The 23,189-nt window shown below is 37.4% G+C and overlaps 5 protein-coding genes and 1 long non-coding RNA gene across 11 annotated transcripts; 4 read left to right on the forward strand and 2 right to left on the reverse strand.

Moving 5' to 3' along the window:
- Window positions 1-5,996: 5,996 nt before the first annotated feature.
- On the forward strand, window positions 5,997-7,139 carry LOC148182021 (tRNA-splicing ligase complex subunit RTRAF). The gene is made up of 5 exons (XM_088050003.1): window positions 5,997-6,161; window positions 6,213-6,434; window positions 6,485-6,574; window positions 6,621-6,781; window positions 6,826-7,139. Exons 1-5 carry the CDS (start codon window positions 6,101-6,103, stop codon window positions 7,027-7,029), a joined length of 738 nt encoding a protein of 245 aa, XP_087906129.1. The 5' UTR covers window positions 5,997-6,100; the 3' UTR covers window positions 7,030-7,139.
- On the reverse strand, window positions 7,027-7,530 carry LOC148182022 (uncharacterized). 2 transcript variants are annotated; one of them, XR_015771711.1, is made up of 3 exons: window positions 7,440-7,530; window positions 7,166-7,383; window positions 7,027-7,116 (listed from the first exon to the last, which is right to left on the reverse strand). It is a non-coding gene; the product is annotated as an uncharacterized LOC148182022 (long non-coding RNA). The 2 variants fall into 2 exon arrangements; XR_015771710.1 differs by having other exon boundaries at window positions 7,166-7,495.
- Window positions 7,531-7,533: 3 nt separating this feature from the next.
- On the forward strand, window positions 7,534-8,383 carry LOC148182023 (rab-like protein 3). The gene has a single exon (XM_088050004.1). It carries the CDS (start codon window positions 7,633-7,635, stop codon window positions 8,329-8,331), a length of 699 nt encoding a protein of 232 aa, XP_087906130.1. The 5' UTR covers window positions 7,534-7,632; the 3' UTR covers window positions 8,332-8,383.
- Window positions 8,328-10,467, reverse strand: LOC148182024 (N-acetylneuraminate lyase-like). The gene is made up of 6 exons (XM_088050002.1): window positions 10,408-10,467; window positions 10,160-10,201; window positions 10,053-10,111; window positions 9,938-10,008; window positions 9,551-9,865; window positions 8,328-8,836 (listed from the first exon to the last, which is right to left on the reverse strand). The coding sequence occupies exons 2-6, from the start codon at window positions 10,160-10,162 to the stop codon at window positions 8,373-8,375; spliced, it is 912 nt and encodes a 303-aa protein (XP_087906128.1). The 5' UTR covers window positions 10,163-10,201; window positions 10,408-10,467; the 3' UTR covers window positions 8,328-8,372.
- Window positions 10,468-10,736: 269 nt separating this feature from the next.
- Window positions 10,737-12,989, forward strand: LOC148182025 (synaptic vesicle 2-related protein). 3 transcript variants are annotated; one of them, XM_088049997.1, is made up of 9 exons: window positions 10,737-10,952; window positions 11,000-11,256; window positions 11,308-11,432; window positions 11,482-11,545; window positions 11,593-11,718; window positions 11,769-11,983; window positions 12,028-12,327; window positions 12,376-12,550; window positions 12,595-12,989. In XM_088049997.1, the coding sequence occupies exons 1-9, from the start codon at window positions 10,826-10,828 to the stop codon at window positions 12,772-12,774; spliced, it is 1,569 nt and encodes a 522-aa protein (XP_087906123.1). In that variant the 5' UTR covers window positions 10,737-10,825; the 3' UTR covers window positions 12,775-12,989. The 3 variants fall into 3 exon arrangements, with proteins under 3 accessions (XP_087906123.1, XP_087906122.1, XP_087906124.1); XM_088049996.1 differs by having other exon boundaries at window positions 12,028-12,550; XM_088049998.1 differs by lacking the exon at window positions 11,593-11,718.
- A 233-nt stretch (window positions 12,990-13,222) lies between these two features.
- On the forward strand, window positions 13,223-21,228 carry LOC148182026 (WD repeat-containing protein 37-like). 3 transcript variants are annotated; one of them, XM_088050000.1, is made up of 8 exons: window positions 13,223-13,418; window positions 13,491-13,734; window positions 13,782-13,889; window positions 13,936-14,124; window positions 17,286-17,458; window positions 17,788-18,013; window positions 18,060-18,198; window positions 20,443-21,228. In XM_088050000.1, exons 2-8 carry the CDS (start codon window positions 13,509-13,511, stop codon window positions 20,813-20,815), a joined length of 1,434 nt encoding a protein of 477 aa, XP_087906126.1. In that variant the 5' UTR covers window positions 13,223-13,418; window positions 13,491-13,508; the 3' UTR covers window positions 20,816-21,228. The 3 variants fall into 3 exon arrangements, with proteins under 3 accessions (XP_087906126.1, XP_087906125.1, XP_087906127.1); XM_088049999.1 differs by having other exon boundaries at window positions 13,508-13,734; XM_088050001.1 differs by having other exon boundaries at window positions 13,508-13,734; window positions 17,791-18,013.
- Window positions 21,229-23,189: the final 1,961 nt, after the last annotated feature.

The following is a 23,189-nucleotide window of genomic DNA, read 5'->3' on the forward strand; positions in this document are numbered from 1 at the left end:
GAAAATGACCCCCTTGGCTCCAATGATATGCCACCGTCATAATGCTATGTGTTCAGCACGCGCTTCACGTGAAATTTAATACGTATTCACACGGAACTCTTACCAGACAATTGCGCAGTTTTAAAGGCTTTAGACGTGAATTTATGACGCATTTTTTGAAATTATTTCGACGCTTCTCCGTTTCTTTACGCGATTGTTGCGTAAGACTCCCTGAAAATGGTTAAAAACGTTGAAATTAGCTCGTATGGAAGTGTGTATTGTGCTCAAACAACGTTTTTAGTGCATTTCATCTATTGGGGCCATTGTGGGGCAATTCTACAAGAACTTGTATATTTCTCATTTCTCATTGTTTTAACTAAATTATTGTTAGTTTTAATATTATTTATACATAATATTGGGTGCTATTAGTATAATGTTACGTTATAAATGCGAGGTGGTGCTGTAAACTAGTGAGAGCATTTAAGTTCAAGTTTCAGAAAGTTGGTTTCTTTAAGTTTTTGGGCGCGACAGCACGTCTCGCATTCACGAGATTTTAACTATTTGTTGAGGTTACAGAATTGTGTGATCTTTATTTTAAATTATTTTCAAAGTTATAGTATTTAACGGTAATGGAAAATTGCAAATATAGTCAAAGCATTTCTAAATATTATATAGACGTCTTTAGTATCTGTAATGTTCAATATCACCACTTAAGCTGACGGATTTTCGGTGTTTCGTCGTACTTGATCGCCAAGTACGCCGGAGGTGCCAGTTTTTTATCCCAGTTTTCTTTCAATTTTTATTGGTACGCCTCAAATTGCCTGTGATAAAAAATGTCCCGAATATTACGTTTTGTCAAACTCGTCCGATCTTGGTTTATTTTCTGAAATTGTCGTTTGATATTGGATTTTATTTCAAGTTTAATTGACTATCAGTTCGAAAATTTTGTTGACTGAAAGTGTTTCCCGGGTAGGTGCGGATTTCCTTTGAGACAATGATAGAGAATGTTTACCATATTTTTGTATTTAACTATTATAGGTGTTATATGTTGTGTTATACACAAGTTAGTATGTATATTATGTCACGATGTAACATAATATTAAGAATAAAATAATGTGTAGGTTTTTATTAGCCCTGGCGGCGTTAACTATAGGAATATTTATTTACAAAAGACTGAGCACGAGCTATTAGAAATTTTTATTAATTGTATTGTATGTGCATTTTTAATAAACGATAGTCTAAGAGGAATTCAATTTTTGAATCTAGCGCTTAGACCCTTTGCTCCTTTTTCGACCTCAAACGTGAAAGTTTTGAGATCTATGCGAAACTTCGTTTATTACATATCTTGGCACTCCTAAATCCATTTCGTTAACAGATTTTTCAAGAAAATCCAAAATTAACATTTGGAGGTGACGTTTCCACTAACAAGTCTAGTGGAATTTGAATCGACTTGTACCCTTGCAGACAAAGAAAAGAAATTTTCTCTTTATTTTCCTTTTAAAATGCTGTTAAAACTAGGGTCAAATGAATACATTTTAAATAAGTAATAATAAGTTATGAAAATAAGTTAAATTTATAACAGAAGGGAAAAAATATCCCGGCGCATTGACTATTTTTATAAGTAATCACGAATTTTTGGTACGTTTATGAACGTTCAACTAGAAAGTTGAAATTTATTCTCTTTAAAAATGCGATAATGTGAGTTTTCTGTTTTGAGATTTAACTGTAATTTAAACGTGAGGGAAATAAAACGAAATCTGTTGATTATTGTACAAATTTTATTAACTCAAATACAATATATTCATTAGATTATAATTCAAACATACTTAATTAAATTAACAAATTTTAACAATCTTTAGCTTCAAACGTTAAACACTAGTCGTTTTCGCATTCAGAAGAACTTGCAAATCTGAGAATAAGAAGAATCAGTGTATTCATTCAGGACCGGACTCCAGAATGAAATCCACGAAGATTGACTCGAAACAAAAGAGAACAACACCTGTGTTATCTGTGACAGTGAAGGAAACAAATATATACTCACCGGGGGTCTCCACCCCCTAGCTGTAGACGATGAGAGGCTCGAGCTGTTGTCATCTGTTAACCTTTTGGAGATGTCCATTTGGGTGCTAGCACTGGACAAACCTAAAATCGAAACAGTTAGAAACTCAAACCTAAATCAAGGAACCAATGATTTTCACCGTAATCTGATCTGAAACTACATTTAAAATTTTAGAAAACAGCAATACTATAAAAAGAAAAAGAATTACCATCCGTCAGCATCTTGTCTCTTCAAGAACTGCTACTTTAATTTTTGGTCCTCTGTCTGCCATTTGTGCTCTAGAAAAAAAAAATTTTAGTCAGAGGAGCCGGCCCTGGTGTAGTGGGCGCAAGCGCTCCACAAGTGACCAAGGGAACTCTGCGGAACTCTGCTATCTGAAACAAAAAACACAACACAAAACAACAAAAATTAAAAAGATACAAACCGGTGCTAGCACTCAACATTTCCAAACCTGAAAGAGAAAATGATTAAAAACTTATCGCTTTATTTGTGGGAACATCTCCGGGAACTTCGGAATCCAGGAATCGCTTGAGAAATCCTCGAACTCCTGCAGTTTCAGCTCTGGAAACAGCTTCTTTTGGTGACACCTGGCCCTGGTGTAGTGGGCGCAAGCGCTCCACAAGTGACCATGGGAACTCTGCAGAACTCTGCTATCTGAAACAAAGAACACAAACACAAAACAAATCAACAAAAATTAAGAAAATTATTCAATTGGGTGCTAGTACATGTTCAGACCTAAAAGAGATACGGTTAGAAATTCAAACCTGTCGTCGACATCTTCTGCGTGGATTGTGACATTGTGAGCACGGAAAATTTCCAGGATTCTAAAATCTGAAATATTTTATTTGCATATACAGGGTCCGGCAACACTTGTGTCCACCCCTAAAATCATCTTTAATTTTAAAGATAAAACTTTCAAAATTTGCATACGCTCACATTTGACAAAGCTCTAGAAGATGACGCAAAAATTTGTTTTTTATCACTGATAGTTTTGGCGTCGCGACGCTTTGAAAATGTAATTTTTAGGTAATTGTGAGGGTTTGTGATTTCAACCCCTAATTTAATTTTTTTTTAATATAAATATGTTTAAAATATCTCAGTTGTTATTTTAGATTCAATGCAAATTCTCTTCAAAATTTGAGAAAAAAATGCTGTTTCATCAAGTTAGTTTCCAATTTCATTACGTCAAAATTGGGAACTACGTTTACACTCATCTGTCAACATCTTGTGTCACAAATGACATCTATTTTTTGGCTCGCTTTAGATTGTAACATAAGTCTTACTTGGTGAAATTGTCGCTTTGTCGATGTTAATTAACGATTTGTGGTGTCCATAAAGTGCAACATGCACGTGTTAATCAAAATTTGCCCTTATAAAAGTGAATGAAGTGACTTGTGAAATTTTGGTGTAAACGTAGTTTGCCATTGCGCCGTCATAATTTTGAAAACTAACTTGATAAAGCAGCGTTTTTTTCGCAAATTTTAAACACAATTTGTTTTTGATTTAAAACAAAAATTTAAATATTTTTGTTACAGTTATGTCGAAAAAAATTTGAATTCGCGAACATTTCCGCAAAAACTCAAAAATCGCTAAAAAATAGACTTCTTGAGCGTCGCGACGCTAAACAATCCGTGATAAAAAACAATTTTTTTGTCAGCTTCTAGAGCTTCGTCAACTGTGAGCGTATGCAAATTTTCAAAATTTTGTCTTTAAAATTAAAGACGATTTTGGGGGTGGACACAAGTGTTGCCGGACCCTGTATATTTGTTAGTCCCGTGTTAGTATCCCAAAATGTTAGTTTCCCAATAGTTAGATATCGTTAAAAACCCAATGTTACGAAAAATTATTTCCTCATCCCGTTTTATTATGTGCGCACTTATTCTAAATCTTATTAAATAACTTACTTTCTAAACTTATTTCATAGCTTACTTGCTAACTTAATTGTTAACTTAACTATAACTATATTAGGTACAGGAGAGCTCTGAAATAAAGACTTAAAAAATACAAATCACTGAAAAAATGGAACTCGAATTTTCCTGAAGTTCTTCTCTGGAATTCATCTGAAACGTACAGGAATTAGTGAAAAGAAGCATAAACTCAGTTCGAGGCAAGCCCTGTAAAAGAAAGTAGTGAAATGAAATGAACTTGCTTGCTGGCCGTAGCGTTGACTCCTCGCATCCATAAAGACCCTCCTGGAAGTCGACCTTTTGTCCTCCTCCACTTCGAAGTCTCCTAGAATCTGTAACATTCAGAACATTAAAAACTTCCAGACAAGCCCTGAAAAGAAAAGTAGTAATGAAAACACGGACTTGCTTGCTGGCCGGGGTGTCGAATCCTCGCTTCTTGAAGATCCTCCTGGAAGTCGACATTCTGTTTTCCACTCCGATGATGACTACTGCAATCTGTGACATTCAGAACATTAAAAACTTCTAGACAATCTCTGAAAAGGAAAGTAGGATTGAAATGGGACTTGCTTGCTGGCCGGGGCGTTGACTCCTTGGATCCTGAAGATCGTCCTGAAGTCGACTTCCTGTCCTCCACTTCGATGATGACTGCTGCAATCTATTACACTCAGAACATTAAAAACTTTTAAACAATCCCTGAAAAGAAAGAAACAAAAATGAAGTGTAACTTTGATCCAATGCAACCTAAAAATATCAAAAAAGAAATTAGTAAAGACACACACTTGAGGAATCGCTTCTCTCCTTCATGACTAAGAAAAGAATGCAACATTTGTTCCCATCAACTCATCTGAAGATTTCCGTGGAAAGGGCCAATAGGAATGAGTCCTGAAGCTTCTCATGTTTTTTTACAGTGGACAGGTTGCTAGCAAACCGTGTCCACAAACCCTCCTCCTTTTATCCGGGCTTGGGACCGGTAGCAGCGTCCTTAGTGCCTACTTAATGCACCCCAGGACGCTGCAGGCGGAGTTAAAAACTGTTTGAAAATGAAAGAATGAACAGAAACTAAAGCGAAATGTGTCTAAACCGAAACGTCCCTAGTACTAGTACCCACTCTGCAATGATTCAACTTCAAACTCGCTTTATTTCTCACACACGCAATATTAGCACGTCTATCTTCGTCGAGAGCCACTGCACAACTGCCCTAGTGATCGACTAATTAAAAACGATTACCTAACTCTTTTTTTTCAAAAAACTATTTGTGGCAAACAAAGGCCCAGACGAGAGCCGCTAAATGATTGACACCCGAACATCTTATGAAATAGGATTATGTGATTACCTAACTGTTTTTCTTATTGCGCAAAAAATTGTTCGCTAATAAAGGCCACTGCGCTCCCGAAACAATGAAAATTTTAAGGGACGTTTCAATTTAGGCACATTTCGCCTTAGTTTCTTCGGACTTTTCGTTTATTACTTTAAACAATTTTGCTTTTAGATTTTGGATAGATACATGAATTTACAGGAAACATTCGGTTTACTTCCTTAAAATTTTCATTGTTTCGGGAGCGCAGTGGCCTTTATATATTTTATACAGTTATCTCTCCACTAGAAAAGCTAACACATGAAGCTATATCAGCTAAGTTGCGCATTGAATTAGACTTAAACAAATCTTACTTTAAACAAGAGTACGATTTTAAAACTTATGAATGAAAAGTCCCGCGAAATGTTTCTGCACTGCATTGTTCCCAAATAAACTCACCTACCTTTTAATTCAAATCCACAAACGGCACTATTTCACTTCACATGCACCAACACATCCGTTCACTTCAAGTCGCGGCGCTCAACTGATTAAATGAAGGGATTAAGTCATTACGAAACCGCGGTAAAAACTGTCCTTCGCGTTCATTCGTCGCTGGATTAAGACCGCCACATTGTTGTTAATATTTTCGCGCGAAAATTCAAACAAACGTGGGAAACCATAGCTAGCGAAGAAATTCCAACTTGTAGGACTAATGTGAGACGACGAGTCGAAATTCGACTGTAACTTGTATGATGGACAACTGTATTGTTGGTTGCCTAATGTCAAAATATTTTAGCAGCTTTGACATTACACCACTTTTCAAAGTTAAGAGAAACTAGAACAAATTACATCAATTTTGAGATGGTAAAACGACTCTTAGCTGCTCTAGAGTACCCGCAATGTGACTCAGTGAACGTAAACGGTAATGTTGCCGAAATATTGCCGGCTTTATTTATCTAACCTCACTTTTCAGACGAGACAACTTTTAGGAAAATCGTAGCCTGGCTGGAAGTTAATAAAATAAACAAAGCGAGCCCTGATGTGAAAAATGAGTTAAAAAATGTGAATTCCAACGACTGGACTGCGAGTTTTGAGAAATACAGACACGAGCTTGGGGCTCCAAACTTGGAAACTCCACAGGAGCAGCTCCAGTGGCTCCTGGGCTATGCCGTGCAAATAGAAACTCATAAGAACAGTACGAGTCGTCGGGTTTTAAGGAATTTGTCCTGATTAGCTTTGTTTTAGGAGATCTGTACATTAAACATGCAGTGGAGAATTTGAAAGTGTCTTCAGTTCCTAGTGTGGTGGCTGAAAATCCTTTGGACAAACTAGACTGTAAATTGATCACAATTTTTGATTCTTTTTAACGCTTTATTTTCAGTTCAAAGTAAAGATTTCGCTGATGGCATTACAAGTGTAGCCAAACAGTTGAATATAACTCCACATCCTGACCCTCTGGTGACTCTAGAAGCTGTTGCCAAACTCATCACAACCAGACTGTCTCCTCAAGCGCAAGCAAATCCAAGCGAAGTTATAATCAAGGTACTAAAATCGGAGTTTGCCCCTTTATATTTTGATTATTTCAGGGCACCCCATTCCCATTCCAAGACGCAGATTTAGGCTTTGATCTGAACGACCCTGTTTTAAACCAAGCCGCTAAAGTTTTACGGATTCTGTACATCCACGATCTGCGCGACTTACAGACGAGGGCTAACGAACTGATTGTTGCTGTACAAAACGTCACAGCTAACCCCAAAACGGACACCAAGTTAGGCAAAGTTGGAAAATGAACGCGTTTTATTCATTTTCGGTTAATTTATTGGAGCGGCGAAACGGCGATCGATCGAAAATTTCACCAACGGCTAAACCTATAGAGCCTGAATAAAAAATTAGAACGTTTTATGGGGGTTTTAATGATAGAATTACCCAGTCCTAGTAAAATTAGGGAGCTTTTGTGTCGCTGGAGGGGCTGCTTGGCTTGATAGATGAGGTAGCCCCCAATGCCGCTGAGGCAGCAAATTGAAGTTACTTTGCACGAAAAGCACGTTTCGACGGTTTTCGACATGATCCAAAAATGGTAACATAACCTCACATGTTACCTCCTTAAAAGTCGTAGATTATTTGTACCGGTGCACCTGTACCTACTACAACAAGTCTTAAAAAAATTAGGAAAAGCCTCACTTTTGGCATTGTAATTTACCGCAGCATTTCAGGACTCAAATCCTCACATCTTGTTGTTGCAGCAACTCGAATTTATTACCAAATAAGTGACGAACGGTAGGTGTTGTGCCTCGAGAGTAGGTCAAATTACACGTTGCCACGTTACCCGTAGTTCGTTTCTCCGAGTGTTAACCTGAAAATTTGACACTTCTTCACGAATCAAAACCCGCAAAATGACGGCGATAGACCGCGTCCGCGTAATGGTCCTGGGCGACTCGGGCGTGGGTAAGACCTCTTTTGTCCAACTCGCTGCGAACAACGAACCCATAAGATCCCCAAGTTGGACGGTCGGTTGCTCCGTCGAAGTGAAACTCCACGAATACAAGGAAGGCACCAAGGAGCAAAAGACCTATTTCATCGAATTCTGGGACGTCGGAGGCAGCAATAACCATCGAAATACAAGACACGTCTTCTACAACCCCTGTCATGGGGTTATTCTAGTCCACGATCTTACAAATCGCAAAAGCGAGATGAATCTTCACAAGTGGCTGCAGGAACTGATAAATCGCGATGTTAACTCCACGTCGATTTTAAGTGCAGTGTCGGTGGACGAGTACGACCCTGAGAACTTCTTGGGGACGACGCAAATGCCGATTCTGGTCATTGGGACAAAGGTGGATCAAGTGGATGAGAGGAAATCTGTAATAGGGACGTTGGCGAGTCAATTTGGGGCAGATGAGATCGTTTTAGACTCGCGACAAGCGAGATACTTGGCAGCGGGGTCCTCCAACGCCGTTAAGTTGTCCAGATTTTACGATAAAGTCATTGAGATGAGGTACCACTCACAGAACCGGTCTTTCAGTGAGAGGTTTGGGAGCAACACAGTCTCGCCTGTGCTGCCTTCGAAGTTTTATTCGCCCCATCAAGATTAAGACTGACTATTAATTTATTATTACATTACTTTTAATAAAAATTACTTCCGTACGTTCAGAAGTTTGATCCCTTCCTTGATCAACTCAACATGCTCATCCTTGAGGTTAATCAACGGCCCTCTTGCTTTCCCTACGTTGATGGGCGTGTACAGATTCATGGCAGTCTTCATGGTGGGCACCCAAGTCCCATTTTTGGTGATCACATCGCAAATTTCAGTCAGAGTATCTTGAGCCTGTCTGGCCTTGTCCACTTGGGATTTCTTGATAGAATCTAGAATCTCTACTCCCAAATGCGGGAAGATGTTCAAAGTAGTGGCAATCGCAGAGTCCAATCCGAGGGCGTACGCCCCGGCCATGAGTTGGTCAGCCCCCAGGAAAACCGCGTATTTCCCATCGTTGGCTTTCAAAGCGCTCACCGCTTCCACCAAGTCAGTGGAGGTAAATTTAATTCCGTGGAAAGTGGGGATTTTTCCGACGACTGCTTTCAAGAACTCGCCCATGTGTACTGAAAGTGCGAGTTTAGTACAAAAAAGAGTTACTGTGCCGGCACCAAATTCCGTGTTTATGACTTCATTGGGGTCCTACCTGCACAAAGGGACAAGATTACTACAGTAGTTGATTCTTAAATCTTGTAATTTATGACAGGCATCGGTAAAAGTGATCACCCGGTGTGGGGTGATGTCGGTACCTGCCATAAATAACAAAATTTAAGAATCAAGTACTGTGGTGCAGTTAGGACCCCAATTAAGTCATAAACACAGCATTTCGTGCCGGCTATTGTAAACCCAGTTGACATACACCTAGTAAATTTTATGGCCACATTATGAGAGGACCGGACAGTCTAATCCTTGCGGTTGGGGACCATAAAAATAGACGCACGCCTATTCAACCATCGGTCAACCCTCTACCTAGTCATTTGTCGGCTGCAGTTTACAACACCCAGTTTTATTTCTAAAGAGCCCCACAAACCTCGTTCTTGCACGACGTTTCTGAACGACGGTTTCGACGGTTGGAACGAAACGGTCGGAAAAACCGAGGTCTGTGGGCAAAAACCGTCGTGTTGAATCGACAGTTTTACCCACAGACCTCAGTTTTTCCGACCGTTTCGTTCCAACCGTCAAAACCGTCGTGCAAGAACGACGTTTGTGGGGCCCTTAAGGGTGGTTTGACTTAAGCCATAAAATGTTTACTAGGTATATACAGTGCAGTAATTATTTACTGGCGACGTTGGTAAAGCCCGGAATGTGGTAATAGAGCAGTGGCGTCTTGGGGGCCGCTGCGCCTATAGTTTTCAAGTATTCAATGAGGTCCGCAGAAGTTTTAGGTTTGAAGTAGAGATCGGGCAAACAGAGAAGGGAGTGGGCACCCACAGATTCCGCATGTCTTGCCAATTCCAAGACGTCGGGCAAGGGGGCTCCTCCAACTTGCACCATTAGGTGTTGATTCGTGTTTTTGACCGCTTTGACCCATTCTTCAGTTGATTGTTTTCTTTCGATTACGGTCATTGACATGCCCTCGCCGCTCGTACCATTGACTGCAAGAGTTTAAATTAGAAATGGAAGGAAAAAAATATTTCAAATTCGATTTTTCATGTGATAATCCTTACTTAATATCCCTTTAATGTTTGCATCGGCAAGAAATTTTGCGTAGTCCTCAATGACCTTCAAGTTGAGCGACCTATAAAAAAATTATATTATGGAAAATAGACTGGAAAAACTCACAGATCCGGATTGAAGGGGGTGAGGGTGGGCGCCATAAGCCCCCTGAACGAGAATTTCGACTGTAATTTTTCCATTATGGTTATTTACGTCAAAGCACTCGCACTTACCATGATTGATGACAGTGATAACTTCCAGCAGACAAATCCAATCTAAAAATGAGTAAAATTAGCTTTACACTATTACTATATCATCAAGCTGCAGATAACACGCGTTATTGAAATGTTCTTTTCACTCAAAAGATAACAGTCTCATATTGGACAATAGCTAATTGTGGTTTACACTGATTAACATCTTTTACTACAATAATTCGTAGTGAAACCAAGATAAATAATAGAATTCCATTAAAGATACTTACAATGGACGTGGAATTGTTCTGATACAATGTTCTGATAACATTTTATGACGCAAACAGCTTCTGTAAACATTTTAATATTAAAAATACCTCAAGAAGTGTTTAAAAAATTAAAAACAAACAATTGACATGCTGACCGGTGTGAAGTTAGCGCTTGCTTGGAATTTAAATTTAAAATCTACTAAAAGCAACCTTTTTCAGTTCGGTGAGAAGATTGAACCCAAAGAAAGAAAATTTAAACTCTGATTTAGGATTCAGGACTTGATCCTTTTATTTAAATTTAAAAAACCCGCTGTGACGTGCGTCTTAGCTTGGATTATTTTTGTCACTGTCACTTCTGACAGATGATTTTGAGGTTATATTTCCTTCATCCACGTAGGAAGAAATGCAATCTTTGGTGTCGTAACTTTAGTATCCCACCATGGTTTTACGTCGCTCGAAAGGCTACCAAGACATTGATGGCAACAGCACTACAGCCCCCACGTCTGACGCGGACAATGGTTTGCCCCAGGACATCGAAATGGCCTCGGTGTCGGTGGTCCCCGATGGTAAATAAACAAATTTTTGTAACTGTGCCCCCATGGTCTTGTTTTAGACACATTCACGGTGACGCAGGCGGTGAATGCTTTGGGTTTTGGGTGGTTTCAAGTCAAACTGTCTCTGTGGACTGGTCTTTGTTGGATGGCTGACAGCATGGAAATGACGATTTTATCTATTTTATCACCGGCGCTGCATTGTGATTGGCACATTTCTAGGTACCAACAAGCGTTGACTACCACAATTGTGTTCTTGGGGATGATGTTGTCTTCAACTTTCTGGGGGAATCTAAGTGATAGATATGGGCGTAAACACGTAATTATATGGGCGCTTTTTGGTACATACCAAACTAACTCACGTTTTTAGGCCCTGACTTTATGTGCAGTTTTGTTGTTTTATTACGGCTTGCTAAGTGCTATAGCGCCTAGTTTTATGTGGATTTTGCTGTTGAGAGGCTTAGTAGGATTTGCAATTGGTTGTACCCCCCAATCGTAAGTACCGTTTGTTTCCGTTTGTCTTTGCATTTTGTTACGTTTTTAGAGTGACGCTTTATGCAGAGTTTTTGCCCACCAAACAAAGAGCAAAATGTGTTGTCTTGCTTGATGTAAGTCCTCCCTTGTGTGTGTGGTTTGTTTTTATTTGAAATTGCAGTGTTTTTGGGCATTGGGTGCATGTTTTGAGGTTGCACTAGCATTAGTGGTCATGCCTACACTGGGCTGGCAGTGGCTCTTGGCCTTGTCAACTGGTCCATTGTTAGCTTTCGCTGTAGTTTGTCCTGTAAGTGACCACTCAACCATTCCCATTTTTCTACATTTTAGTTTTTTTAGTGGCTGCCTGAGTCCGCCAGGTACCACGTCGCGAGCGGACAAACCGACAAAGCGTTAGAAACGTTAGAAAAAATCGCTAAAGACAACGGGAAACCGATGCTACTGGGACGCTTGGTCGTAGACGACGCTACGACTTCTTCGCCTCATCGGGGACGCTTCCGGGACCTCCTAGTACCCTCTCTGAGAAGAACATCTCTTCTACTGTGGTTTATTTGGTATGACAGCATCACCTTATTCCCTTATAACGTGTTGATTGAAGGATGGCGTGCGCGTTTTGCTACTATGGCCTCGTTCTTATGACCACGGAGCTCTTTGAGACCTCCAGCATCTTGTGCTCAAGCACTCCTCTGCCATCCCAGACTCTCGATACCTGCGCCGCGGATTGCAAGCAGCTGCAGACCACAGATTACATGGACTTGTTGTGGACCACTTTGGCGGAATTTCCGGGTATCTTTATCACGATCTTCACCATCGAGAGATTCGGGCGGAAGAAGACCATGGCGGTGCAATTCGTGGTGTACGCGGTCTCCTGCTGCTTCCTCGTCGTCTGTTCAGAAAAGTACCATTCAATAATGTGTCTCTTTAGTTCCTTTACGTTCTTTTTCAGACGCGTTTTCCTGACGATAATGTTGTTCTTAGCCCGTGGAATCATCGCGGGGGTGTTCCAAGCCGCGTACGTCTACACCCCGGAAGTCTACCCCACGTCTTTGAGGGCTGTGGGAGTTGGATCCTGCAGCGCTATGGCTAGATTAGGGGCCATGGTCACACCCTACGTCGCTCAGGTACGCTAATTTTTCTAAAATCGGATTATAAGTTCTGTTTTTAGGTACTATTGAAAAGCTCTATTGTATTTGCAACTAGTATCTACACCGTGGCTGCACTTTTGGCAGCGATAGCATGTCTGGTACTTCCATTTGAAACGACAGGGAAGGAATTAACGGAAAACGTTCAACAACATGCTAATGCGAACGTAAGAAATAACACGAATAGTACAAACACGAATTAATTATTAACCCGTAAGACTGCTCAGTATTACAATGTGGTATTTTACTAATACTAATGAGATTAAACCAAAGTACTTATGCTTTTTGCACATTACCATATACATGATTGTTGATATTTATTTATTTATTCATGTTGTTCGTCTAATTTATTGTAGTCTTAGGATGCAACCGGTGCTGGATTTTGTAATTTTAACAAATAAAATTTTAAAAATTTGAATTTGCGTATTTGTGACAAGAAACCTGTAACGCTCGTGGCGTCCTCTGTGATTAATCACGCAAAACTATAATTTTGGAGTCGAAACAAATGCTGGTTTTGTCTCCACTGTTAATTCGACGAATTTAACGTAATTTAACGTGGTCACGGCTTGTGTATTGCAAGAATTAACATAAAAAAAGTAATTTAAGTTAAAATGTAGGAAGAAACCTGTAATACCGACCGCGGCGCCCTCTGTGGGCGGCTGCCGCCGCGTCAGCTGTCAAGCTCCTGTCATTGAAATGTCAGACATCAAAGTCGATCCGAATTAATATAAACATGCTGGTTTTGTTTATAAACGTAATATTTCGGATTTAACGTAATCGCAGACCTTGAGCAGGTTGTGGTGGTGCAGTGCGCCCGGACAGTGGCCAATAAGTGAGCTTCCAACAGGTAATTAGTCGGGCTAGTAATGGGCATGTTTATCGATTCCACTGCTCTATCGTAAGTTTCGAACAATTTAAGTATTCTCCCGCGTCTAGGATGTCAGTCAATCAAAACACTTCGAATAGTAAGGGTCAGACGAAAGGAAAACGGGGCTCTATGAATCGACCGCAGAGTGGCATCATCGACGGAGATTTTTTCTTTGGATTTCGCTCAGACATAGAAAATGATTGTCCGCTCACGCCGGCTTACAAGACGAAGCTGTTTAATTTGTTTAGGCTTATTGAAAAAGAGTTCGATATTTTGTATCAGGAGAATCAGACATGTAAGTTGCTCCCGTGTGTAGCTGCAGTCCCAATTGTGTTGTTGCAGTACAAGATAAGATAGAATTGCTGAATGAGAAAATTGAGAAGGACACGTTCGACAAACCGGACTGCGTCGATTATGAGAACAACATATCAAAAGTTTTAACAAAAAAATGTAAGTTCTTGTGATTTTGTTGCGAAATTCTCATTGTTGCTTCCAGTGAGCTCATCTTCTCAAAAGTCCAAAACCGCCCATAAACTGAAGGCTCAAACGAGCAAAATAGTGTCGAGCTTCAAGGCCCCCCAGTACAACTGTGGTCTCATTAGAGACTACTGTGGACACAAGGATGGAGTGTGGGAAGTATCTGTGGCAAGGCCAGGTGTTCCGGTAATTGGGACCGCTTCTGCAGGTATGAATCTTTTATGGCGACCTTGACCCTTAATCAATTCGCAACTAGCGGCAACATGTGTCCAGATATCGATTCGATAATAACAGAAGACCAGCATAATTATTGCCAATCAATATTGATATAAATTATGCAATTATACACATCGAGTATTGAACACCAAATTGCTGTGGAATAAGAAATGAAAGGTCACGGTCAGATGAATAAATGTATAGTGACGCAGTGAGGCGATCAAAATTCACAGGATCTCGTCAAAACAGACAATGGATAAATGGGAAAGTGAATACAATTCCAGAATTAATTCAACGAATGAGCCGTGAAATTTTCAGCGACTCGAAAGTTAATTAGGCGATTACGGCTCTGGGCGGCGACCTAATTACCGGCGCTTTTTAACAAAATCACATTTTTATTTAGTTTAATTTTAGCACGTTAAATGTGTGCATGCTAAATGTCCTTGGAGGCGCGATAGCCAGTTCTATAATTATTAAATACAAGTAAATCCAACTGGTCACAATAAAAGAGACTTTCTAAATGTTCGTTTTTCCGATTTAACAACTTGAATAAAACGGTAATGTTACACTTTTGAGAACGTGCTTTCAAATTTAATTGTTGTTTTACGCCGTGGTTAATTTTTATGGACTCGCGATAGTGATGAAACATTTATTTTCGAACGATTTTACGTGGAAAACGTCCAGTTGATATGGGGAATAATGCAAACATGTTTACAATGTAAAGCGATTAAAATATGACTTGATAAATATAATTAAATTGGCGACTGGCAGGAAATTTGTGTTACTCAATTGAGGAAATCGAAACTTTGGTGTTATTGTTTACAATTCGTACAGAATATTACAAAATATATTATCTTATTTTGTATTTAGAACCAACAAACTTACTAGGAATGTCCATATTTCGCTTCAGAGAATACGAAAATGGCACTTTTAAAATGATGGGTTCGGTGCCGTGATGATAACAAAAAGGGTTTTTTCTCCGATTGTATAATAATCTACGTTTTACGATATCGTTCAGCGTCCATAAAGTGGCTTTTTGTGGACGACATCCGTAATGACAAGTAAAACGACCGCTTGTCAATGCCAAATAATTATAAATAAATAATGTCAAAATAGAATTTAACCTCTCGTATGCGTTGTAAATTTCTCCATACACATTTCTGGACTAGTAGAATAAAGACTTGCACTTGCACTTCAAATGTAAATAAAGTTTGTAACCATAACATTAAAAACGGCGCAGTTAGAAGCTGTCACAAGTTTCTATGCCTAATTTTATTCTTTTAAAAGAAAATTGTTACTATAGTCAGAATTTTATAACTTTGGTTTAACTCCGCCTACCTTTTGGGCCAATTGAATTTTACCTGGAAGTCTGATTTACTCTGCAACATTTTGATAGTTCTTTGATATTTGCCAGAAGCCGGAGTAGAAATGTCTACACATTAGAAGACGAAACAAGATCAAAATCGACGAAGGTTTTACGATTAATTAAATTCCCGCAAAACTGCAAATCTTCTTGACAAGTGTGACACTAGAGTTGTCAAATTTTTGATTATGTTGTGTAAAGGAGGCTATCCATTCCTTGATTTGACAAATTCAAATCGTCATTTGTCTATGGGGGCGGGGTTAAACCAAAGTTACAAAATTCCTAGCATACTGTTATGGGACCTTCTTGGGACTTGTCGTCGTCAAAAAGGGAAATCAGTGATGGGCACTCACAGAGACACTCAATGTACTTAATTAAAATGTATATTCGACAAAAATACGTTTACAGGGTAACCGCAACTACGATGGTAAAAACGGAATTGAATTATAACAGGGTGGTGGTGGTTTTATATGAGTTCTAACAGATAAAAATGGGTTAAAGACCAAATGTCTAGTGGGGGACGCATCCGGATCAAAGATCAAATACATAATTTCTATTAGAAATACAAATTAAGAATATCTACCCGGATCAAAGGGCAGACGTCTATATTAGGGTAGTATCAGGAGCAAAGGTTAAGCTTAGTTATCAGAGATAAACCTACCACCCACTATACTTTAAGTAATATGAATAAAAATTAATTACAAATACATGAAATATTATTAGTGATTATAACAATACAACTGAATATAAAGTCTTGTATGTAATTCGTACATAATTAGGTTTTTTCCTGCAGGAAATTTACCGACTTACAAAGGAACAATTTTTGAAATCAGCAGGTTTTGAAAGGGATAAGTTAGATATCTGTAGAGGATACTCGTCAATTTTGATTCATAGATGGCCCCACAGCTAAATGTCAAATATAATGATCATTGATCCAAATTACCATTTTCTTCCTAGGCAGAAAAAGTGTTTCCTCGACAACAAGCGCTTTTTATTACCTATAACAAAATTGCCTACTTTATTGTCTAATAACGACCTAAAAATAGTGACTTGTTGTGACGTTTGGAGAAAAACAAGTTGCTGATGCTTCTACAATTTAGTGACAAATGTGACAGTTCTTGTTTAAAGGACCAATCATAGAGTCGCATTTAAAATTTGGCGCCTACACGACATTATCTACAGTAAAATTGCAAATTTGAATTAAGGAGGTCAAAATTAGTATAAACTTTGTTTTCATTTGTCTAAAACAAAAAAATATGCACATTAATGTTACTGTCCGCCTCAGAATGCTACATTTAAAAATGCTTTTTATTATTCACACGAAACAAAAAAATATTTGTAAACTAGTATTATCGATCTCTCAAAAAAGAGCAAACTCGTTCAAAATTGAACGTCCGGCAACGCGCACGAAAGGTAACGAATTCATCGTTTTTTCTGCACTTTCGTGACCATGGTTCGACCGCTCGTAAAATTGATGGGCAAAAAAGACAGTTTTTTACGAATCAATAGTAGCCACCGAATTTCCCTCGAGTACCTAATACAATTTCCATCGTCGTAATCACGCATTACAGTTACATAACGAGAAAATCTACATGGTCATTCTAAACCTGAGTTATCCTTATTGACTTTTAACGAGTTTGGTGCATGTTTCTACTTAAATTCATGCTAATTATTTAGTAATGCGATCCTTGAAACGATTTAAATTCCCATTTCAATATTTCGGTTATTATTAACTAATTAGTAATGTGTTTACGTATCGGAACAATCATGCAAATTTCTTCTTTTTTTAGATCACAGTGCGTGCATTTGGAGCATCGACACAACACGATGCTTGCTTCAATATCAAGGACATACAGGATCAGTGAATTCCATCCGATTTCATCCTTCGAAAGATTTGGTTTTGACCGGGAGCGGCGACTGCTCTGCCCACATATGGCAGGCCGCTTTGAACTGGGATTTACCGGTAATTTTCCGCGCAGAGTTCTCAGTTTTCATATTTCAGTGTTTATTTATAACAACAGTAATTACAAAATAATTACTTAAACATAAGTTCTGTTTTTTTTAATGACTAAGTATCGTAGCGAATTATCTATGATGATCCTGCAGTTCGCCGATACACTTCGACTTGTTTAATAATTGTCCACTTTGCATATTTTGCGATTGACCTTCTAAGCGAAACCAATTTCGCCATCGAGCAAATCATTTAAAAAATCGAATATTTACGCATTCAATTGGAAAATCTCCAACTCAACCGATCGAATTTAAACGTGTGACTCATCGGTAATGTTATAGAAGGGCCAATCATCCGAAGAAGAACTTGAAGGAGACGAGCTTGACGATAAAATAGACGCGAAGATCTCATCCCTTCGGACGCCCTTCAGAGAGTTACTGGGGCACAGCGGCGCCATTTCCGCCGCCGAGTGGCTTATGGGGGCCGACCAGGTTATCACCGCTTCGTGGGACCGATCCGCGATTCTCCATGACGTCGAAACGGGGATTACCATCTCTACGCTCTCAGGTTTGGGGGAGTTTCTATAAAAACGAGTCTACTTTTTCTTCCCTAGGGCATGACCAGGAGTTGACTCACACGGCCACTCATCACAGTCATAGACTGGCGGTGACTTCGTCAAGAGACGCTACGTTCAGGCTGTGGGATTTTAGGGAAAGTTTGCCGTCGGTTTCGGTGTTCCAAGGACACACAGAGTGAGTCATTTCGCGGTCTGACAGTTTTTTTGGGTACAAAATTATAAATACCGCTCTGTTTTGACCGTGAAAGAATAATATTTATGGAAGGTCTAATTTTACCAATTCTGCTTTGAGGTGGTTCAATTCAAAAAACGAGTGGAAAGAACCGTTAACTTAATGTATCGGGTGTTCCGCGGATTGCTGAACATTGGGAAATACAGTCGAACTTCCACAATTCCAACTTCTATTACTCGAATTTTTCTACAACTCGACTTCATACGATATAATTCGAAAATTTCTTCTGAAGTTGATTAATAGGTTTAGATGTGACCATGAATCTAGAATTTTATCAAAAGTGCTAGATAGCTATAAAACTTGCAACAAGATGCCCAAAATTGATCTTCTGGGTTGTGTAAAAATCGTATCCGCCATATGGAGCTCCGATGTAACCGAAAAAACTATTCAGAATTTTATTTCGAAAATCTGGTTTTGGTAAGTGATTCTGACAACGATATCCCACTAGATGAATTGAACCAGACAACAAATTTCTAAGTGCAAGAAAAAGAATATTCTAAAAAATCTGATCAGAATGAGATCTTTAACAAAAATTTCAGAAAATTATAAAAATTGCAACTCGAAACGATGTAGATTTTGAAGATTTACAATTAGAAGTGAAAAATGCGTTTGAAATATTGAAACTTTTTTTTGCTATGACTATGCTATACTGACTTTTATAATTCTTTAAAAAACAATTTTATGAAAGAAATTGTAAGAACAAACATTTGTGCTAAAATTTAATAACGGATTATGTACTTTTATAAAATTTTAATTTTTTCTTTAGTTTTTCTTTAACTCGAACCAATTGTGGTTTGCCTTCAAGTTTCGAGTTATGGAAGTTCGACTGTAACAATTTTATTTTTTTCTTGCTCTCCCGAACCTTCAAATTAAATTCGGTTAATGGTGGATTGTGCTTTAAAAGGTTCTTAATTCGAGAGCCATTTTTCGGATCCAATGATATTGCGGCGTTTTTCGAAAATTTCGAATCAAAGGTGTGAAATTTCAAATTTCCCGCTCGCAATTTCGAAGTGGTGTTACTGAAAATTGACCCAAGGTCACAAATTTAAATTTTCTTCGTGTAATTCGTTCCGGTTGCAAATGTTGCAAAGCGCAAAAGACGATCGTGTAAGTTTCAGTTGGTTTAGGTTGCAAATGTCTACCCAAGGTCACAAATTTTAAAATTTTCATCGTTTATTGTAATGCGTCGCAATTAGGTTTGTTTCTTACCGATTTTCAACACCAGTCGCATCTTTGGGGAATTTCACTTCACTTGGAACATCTTTAAGGGCACACACTGATTAATTACGTAATTTTTGATGCACACCAATTTTCATTCATGTAAAAATTGATAAATGTCGGGAGAGACAATGGTGCCAACATTGTAATCTTAAAATTTCCAAAGTTACTTGATCGAGATATCAACTTTACATAAAATAACTCAAACTGTGACCATTAAACTGACCATAAAACTGCTTTAGAAAGGCTTATTTGGAGGACAAAGTTTAGTTTAGACATAAAGCGACGTTACACAGTGACAGATCGTCAATTCGTAGTCGGACAATTTTCGAAATTTCGGGCGGGAAATTTGAAATTTTACATTTTTATAACTCAATTTTTTACCAATGCCGCAACAACATAGAATTCTAAAAATAGCCTTTGAAACAAGAGTTCTCTAGTGCACAATTCTTAAATACCAACCTTAAATAAAATCACTGTCAAACTGGATATTTGCAACCTAAATAGACTATAAAACTGCTTAAGAAAGATTTATTTGGGGTATAAAGGTCAGTTTAGACATAAAGCGAAGTTACACAGTGACATCTTTAATTCGTGGTTGGACAATTTTCGAAATTTCGGGCGAGAAATTTTACATTTTACATTTTTATTACTTGATTTTTTACCAATGCCACAACAACATAGAGTTTTAAAAATATCTCTTGGAATAAGAATTTTCTAGGGCACAATCCGCCCTTAACCAAATTTAATTACAAAGTTAGGCAGAGCAGGGAAAAAATAAAATTCAAATTTTCTTCGTGGAACCCCCGGTATATCGCGCATTGCTGCAGGAACTGACTGGCAGTTATGCAAATTTCAGATTAATAGTTTCCTATTTTTGTTCGGTCACCTAAAAATTATGTTTTAGTTATTGGATTATAAAACTTTATTGGTTTTACTTATTGCTTTCAACTCTAAATATTTCTGCAGGAGCGTGACGTCGGCCGTCTTCACTCGCGAGGACAAAGTGGTCTCTGGTTCCGACGACCGCAGCGTGAAAGTCTGGGACCTGAAGAACATGCGGTACCCGGTGGCCACCATAAGAGTTGACTCCGCCGTGAACAGACTGAGCGTCTCTTCCGCAGGAGTTATCGCAATCCCGCACGACAACCGCCACGTGAGACTCTTTGATTTGGCTGGGCAGAGGTTGGCGAGACTGCCGCGGTCCAGCAGACAGGGGCACAACAGGATGGTGGCAAGCGCAGCTTGGGCCGACGACTGCACCGGCAGCGTCAGTCTCTTCACGTCGGGGTTCGACCGGAGGGTGTTGGGGTGGAGCGTGATTTCGTTGAAAGATCAGTAAAATGTTTAAGTTTCCTTGTTGTATATGTGATAAGTATTTATTATGATTCTTTTAAATATGAATATTTTTTTAGAATTTTTTTCGGGCATCGGATAGAGATGTGTTGAAAATTGAAGACAAATAATTGTTGATATTAAATTATTTTAAACCTTTCCAACTTCCAGGTTGTCGGAATCAATGTGAATTAGCTCAAAATTGTTAACAATCATAGGCTCATTATGTAAGTTTTATTAGGCACTAATTCTAGTCACGTTTCAAATATTTTTTCAATCACACTTTTACAAGTTTTCTACATTTCGCATTGAAGAAAGTGTCAATTTTATCGTTATAATGATAACTTGCCCTGTCGATCTTTAATGTATAACTGTTGTATCTCTTAATTGTTGTATTAGTTCAATAAATCTTTATTCAAAGTTGAGTTTACTTATCGGACATAACAGCGAGTTCTTCAGCCGCTCCTTCAAGCAATTGGGGTGGAAAGAGTGGTTACAAGGGGTGATTTTTGCGCGACTCATCCTGTTGAGACGTCGTCAATATCCTCCAAGTCTTTCGTGCTGGCGCTCCGGAAATTATCAAAATTTCCATTTTTTTTATTAAAATCATAATTATGCTATTTTTGAAACTATAGGAATGAAATTTAGAGAATGCTCTAATTTTGAGTTAATTTCAAACTACTAAATCGCAAATTTCTAGAGTAAAAGAAACAAATTTTGGAAAATTTCATGTTTTTGACGATGCAAAATTTAGATTTTTTGTAAATTAAAATTTGTGTTTTTGGTAATTTCAACGTTATCGCAATGAAATCTGAGGAATATCCTAAATGAAATTTGTTTATACATAATTTGTACCAAATTACAAATTAATAAAAGAGAAGAAACAGATTTGGACAAATTTTTATTCTTACCACAAATCAATATTAATTTTTTTTTATAAAATTTTGTAATTCTTATAATTTTAAAGCCATTGCAATGAAATTTTGAAAAATATTTTTTTTGGATTTGTTTAACAACTGGACTAAATTAGACAGTTGTAGACTTGAAGAGACAAATTTTTGAAATTTTTATTTCAAGGTTGACCAAGTTTCTATTTTTTTTTATTAAAATCGTAATTCTGCTATTTTCAAAGCTATAATAATGAAATTTGGAGGAACCCATAATTTTGACTTATTTTCAAACTTCACAAAATCACAAATTTTTAGAGAAAAAGAAACAAATTTTGGAAAATTATTCTTTTTGTCGATGCAAAATTTCGTGTTTTTTTTTAAATAAATATGTATTTTGGGAAATTTCAACGCTACAGCAATGAAATCTGAGGAATATTTTAATTGAAATTTGTTTATTAGTTGCATCAAATTACAAATTATGTAATAAAATAGAAGAAACAAATGTTAACAAATTTTTATTCTTACGACAAATCAATTTTTTTTTTAATTTTTGTAGTTTTGATAATTTTTAAGCTATTGCAATGAAATTTGGGACAATATCTATTTTTGATTTGTTCATAAGTATACTAAATTAGATATAGTTATAGACCTGAATCAACAAATTTTAGATTTTTTTTTCTCGGATGACCAAAAAAGTTTCCAAATTTTTTTATTAAAATTGTAATTCTGCGTATAATAATGAAATTTGAAGGACGGTCTACTCTTAACTTAATTTCTGACTTTCCTAAATCGCAAATTTCAGAGTAAAAGAAACAAATTCTGGAAAATTTTATCCTTTTGATGATGCGAAATTTCGATTTTTTTTAAATTTGTATTTTGGATGATTTCAACGGTATGGCAATAAAATCTGAGGAATATTTTGATTGAAACTTGTTTATTACTTGTACCAAATTACAAAGTAATAAAACAAGAAACAAATTTAGACAATTTTTTAATTGCTACGAAAATCAAAATTATTATTTTTTTATAAAATTTTGTAGTTCTGATGATTTTAAAGCCATTGCAATGAAATTTGGAAAAATATCTATTTTTGATTTGTTTATTAACTGTACCAAATTATGCAGTTGTAGATATGAAGAAAGAAATTTAAGAATTTTTTTTTAAATCGTAATTCTGTAATTTGCGAAGCTATAATAATGAAACTTTGGAGAACTTTTTAATTTTGACTTCATTTCTAACTCCACTAAATCGAAATTTTTTAGAGTGAATGAAACAAATTTTGGAAAATTTTATCTTTTTAACGATACGAAAATTCGTTTTTTTAATTAAAATTTGTATTTTTGGTAGTTTTACCGATATAGCAATAAAATTTGCGGAATATTCTAATTGAGACTTGCTTATTAATTGTGTCAAGTTACAAATTAATAAATCAACAAAAAAAAAACAAAAATTGAGACATTTTAATTTTTACATTTCAAAATTATTATTATT

This window comes from Gnatocerus cornutus, chromosome 1, assembly GCF_029298725.1.
Source record: "Gnatocerus cornutus isolate USDA-ARS CGAHR chromosome 1, icGnaCorn1.1, whole genome shotgun sequence".
Lineage (NCBI taxonomy): Eukaryota > Metazoa > Arthropoda > Insecta > Coleoptera > Tenebrionidae > Gnatocerus > Gnatocerus cornutus.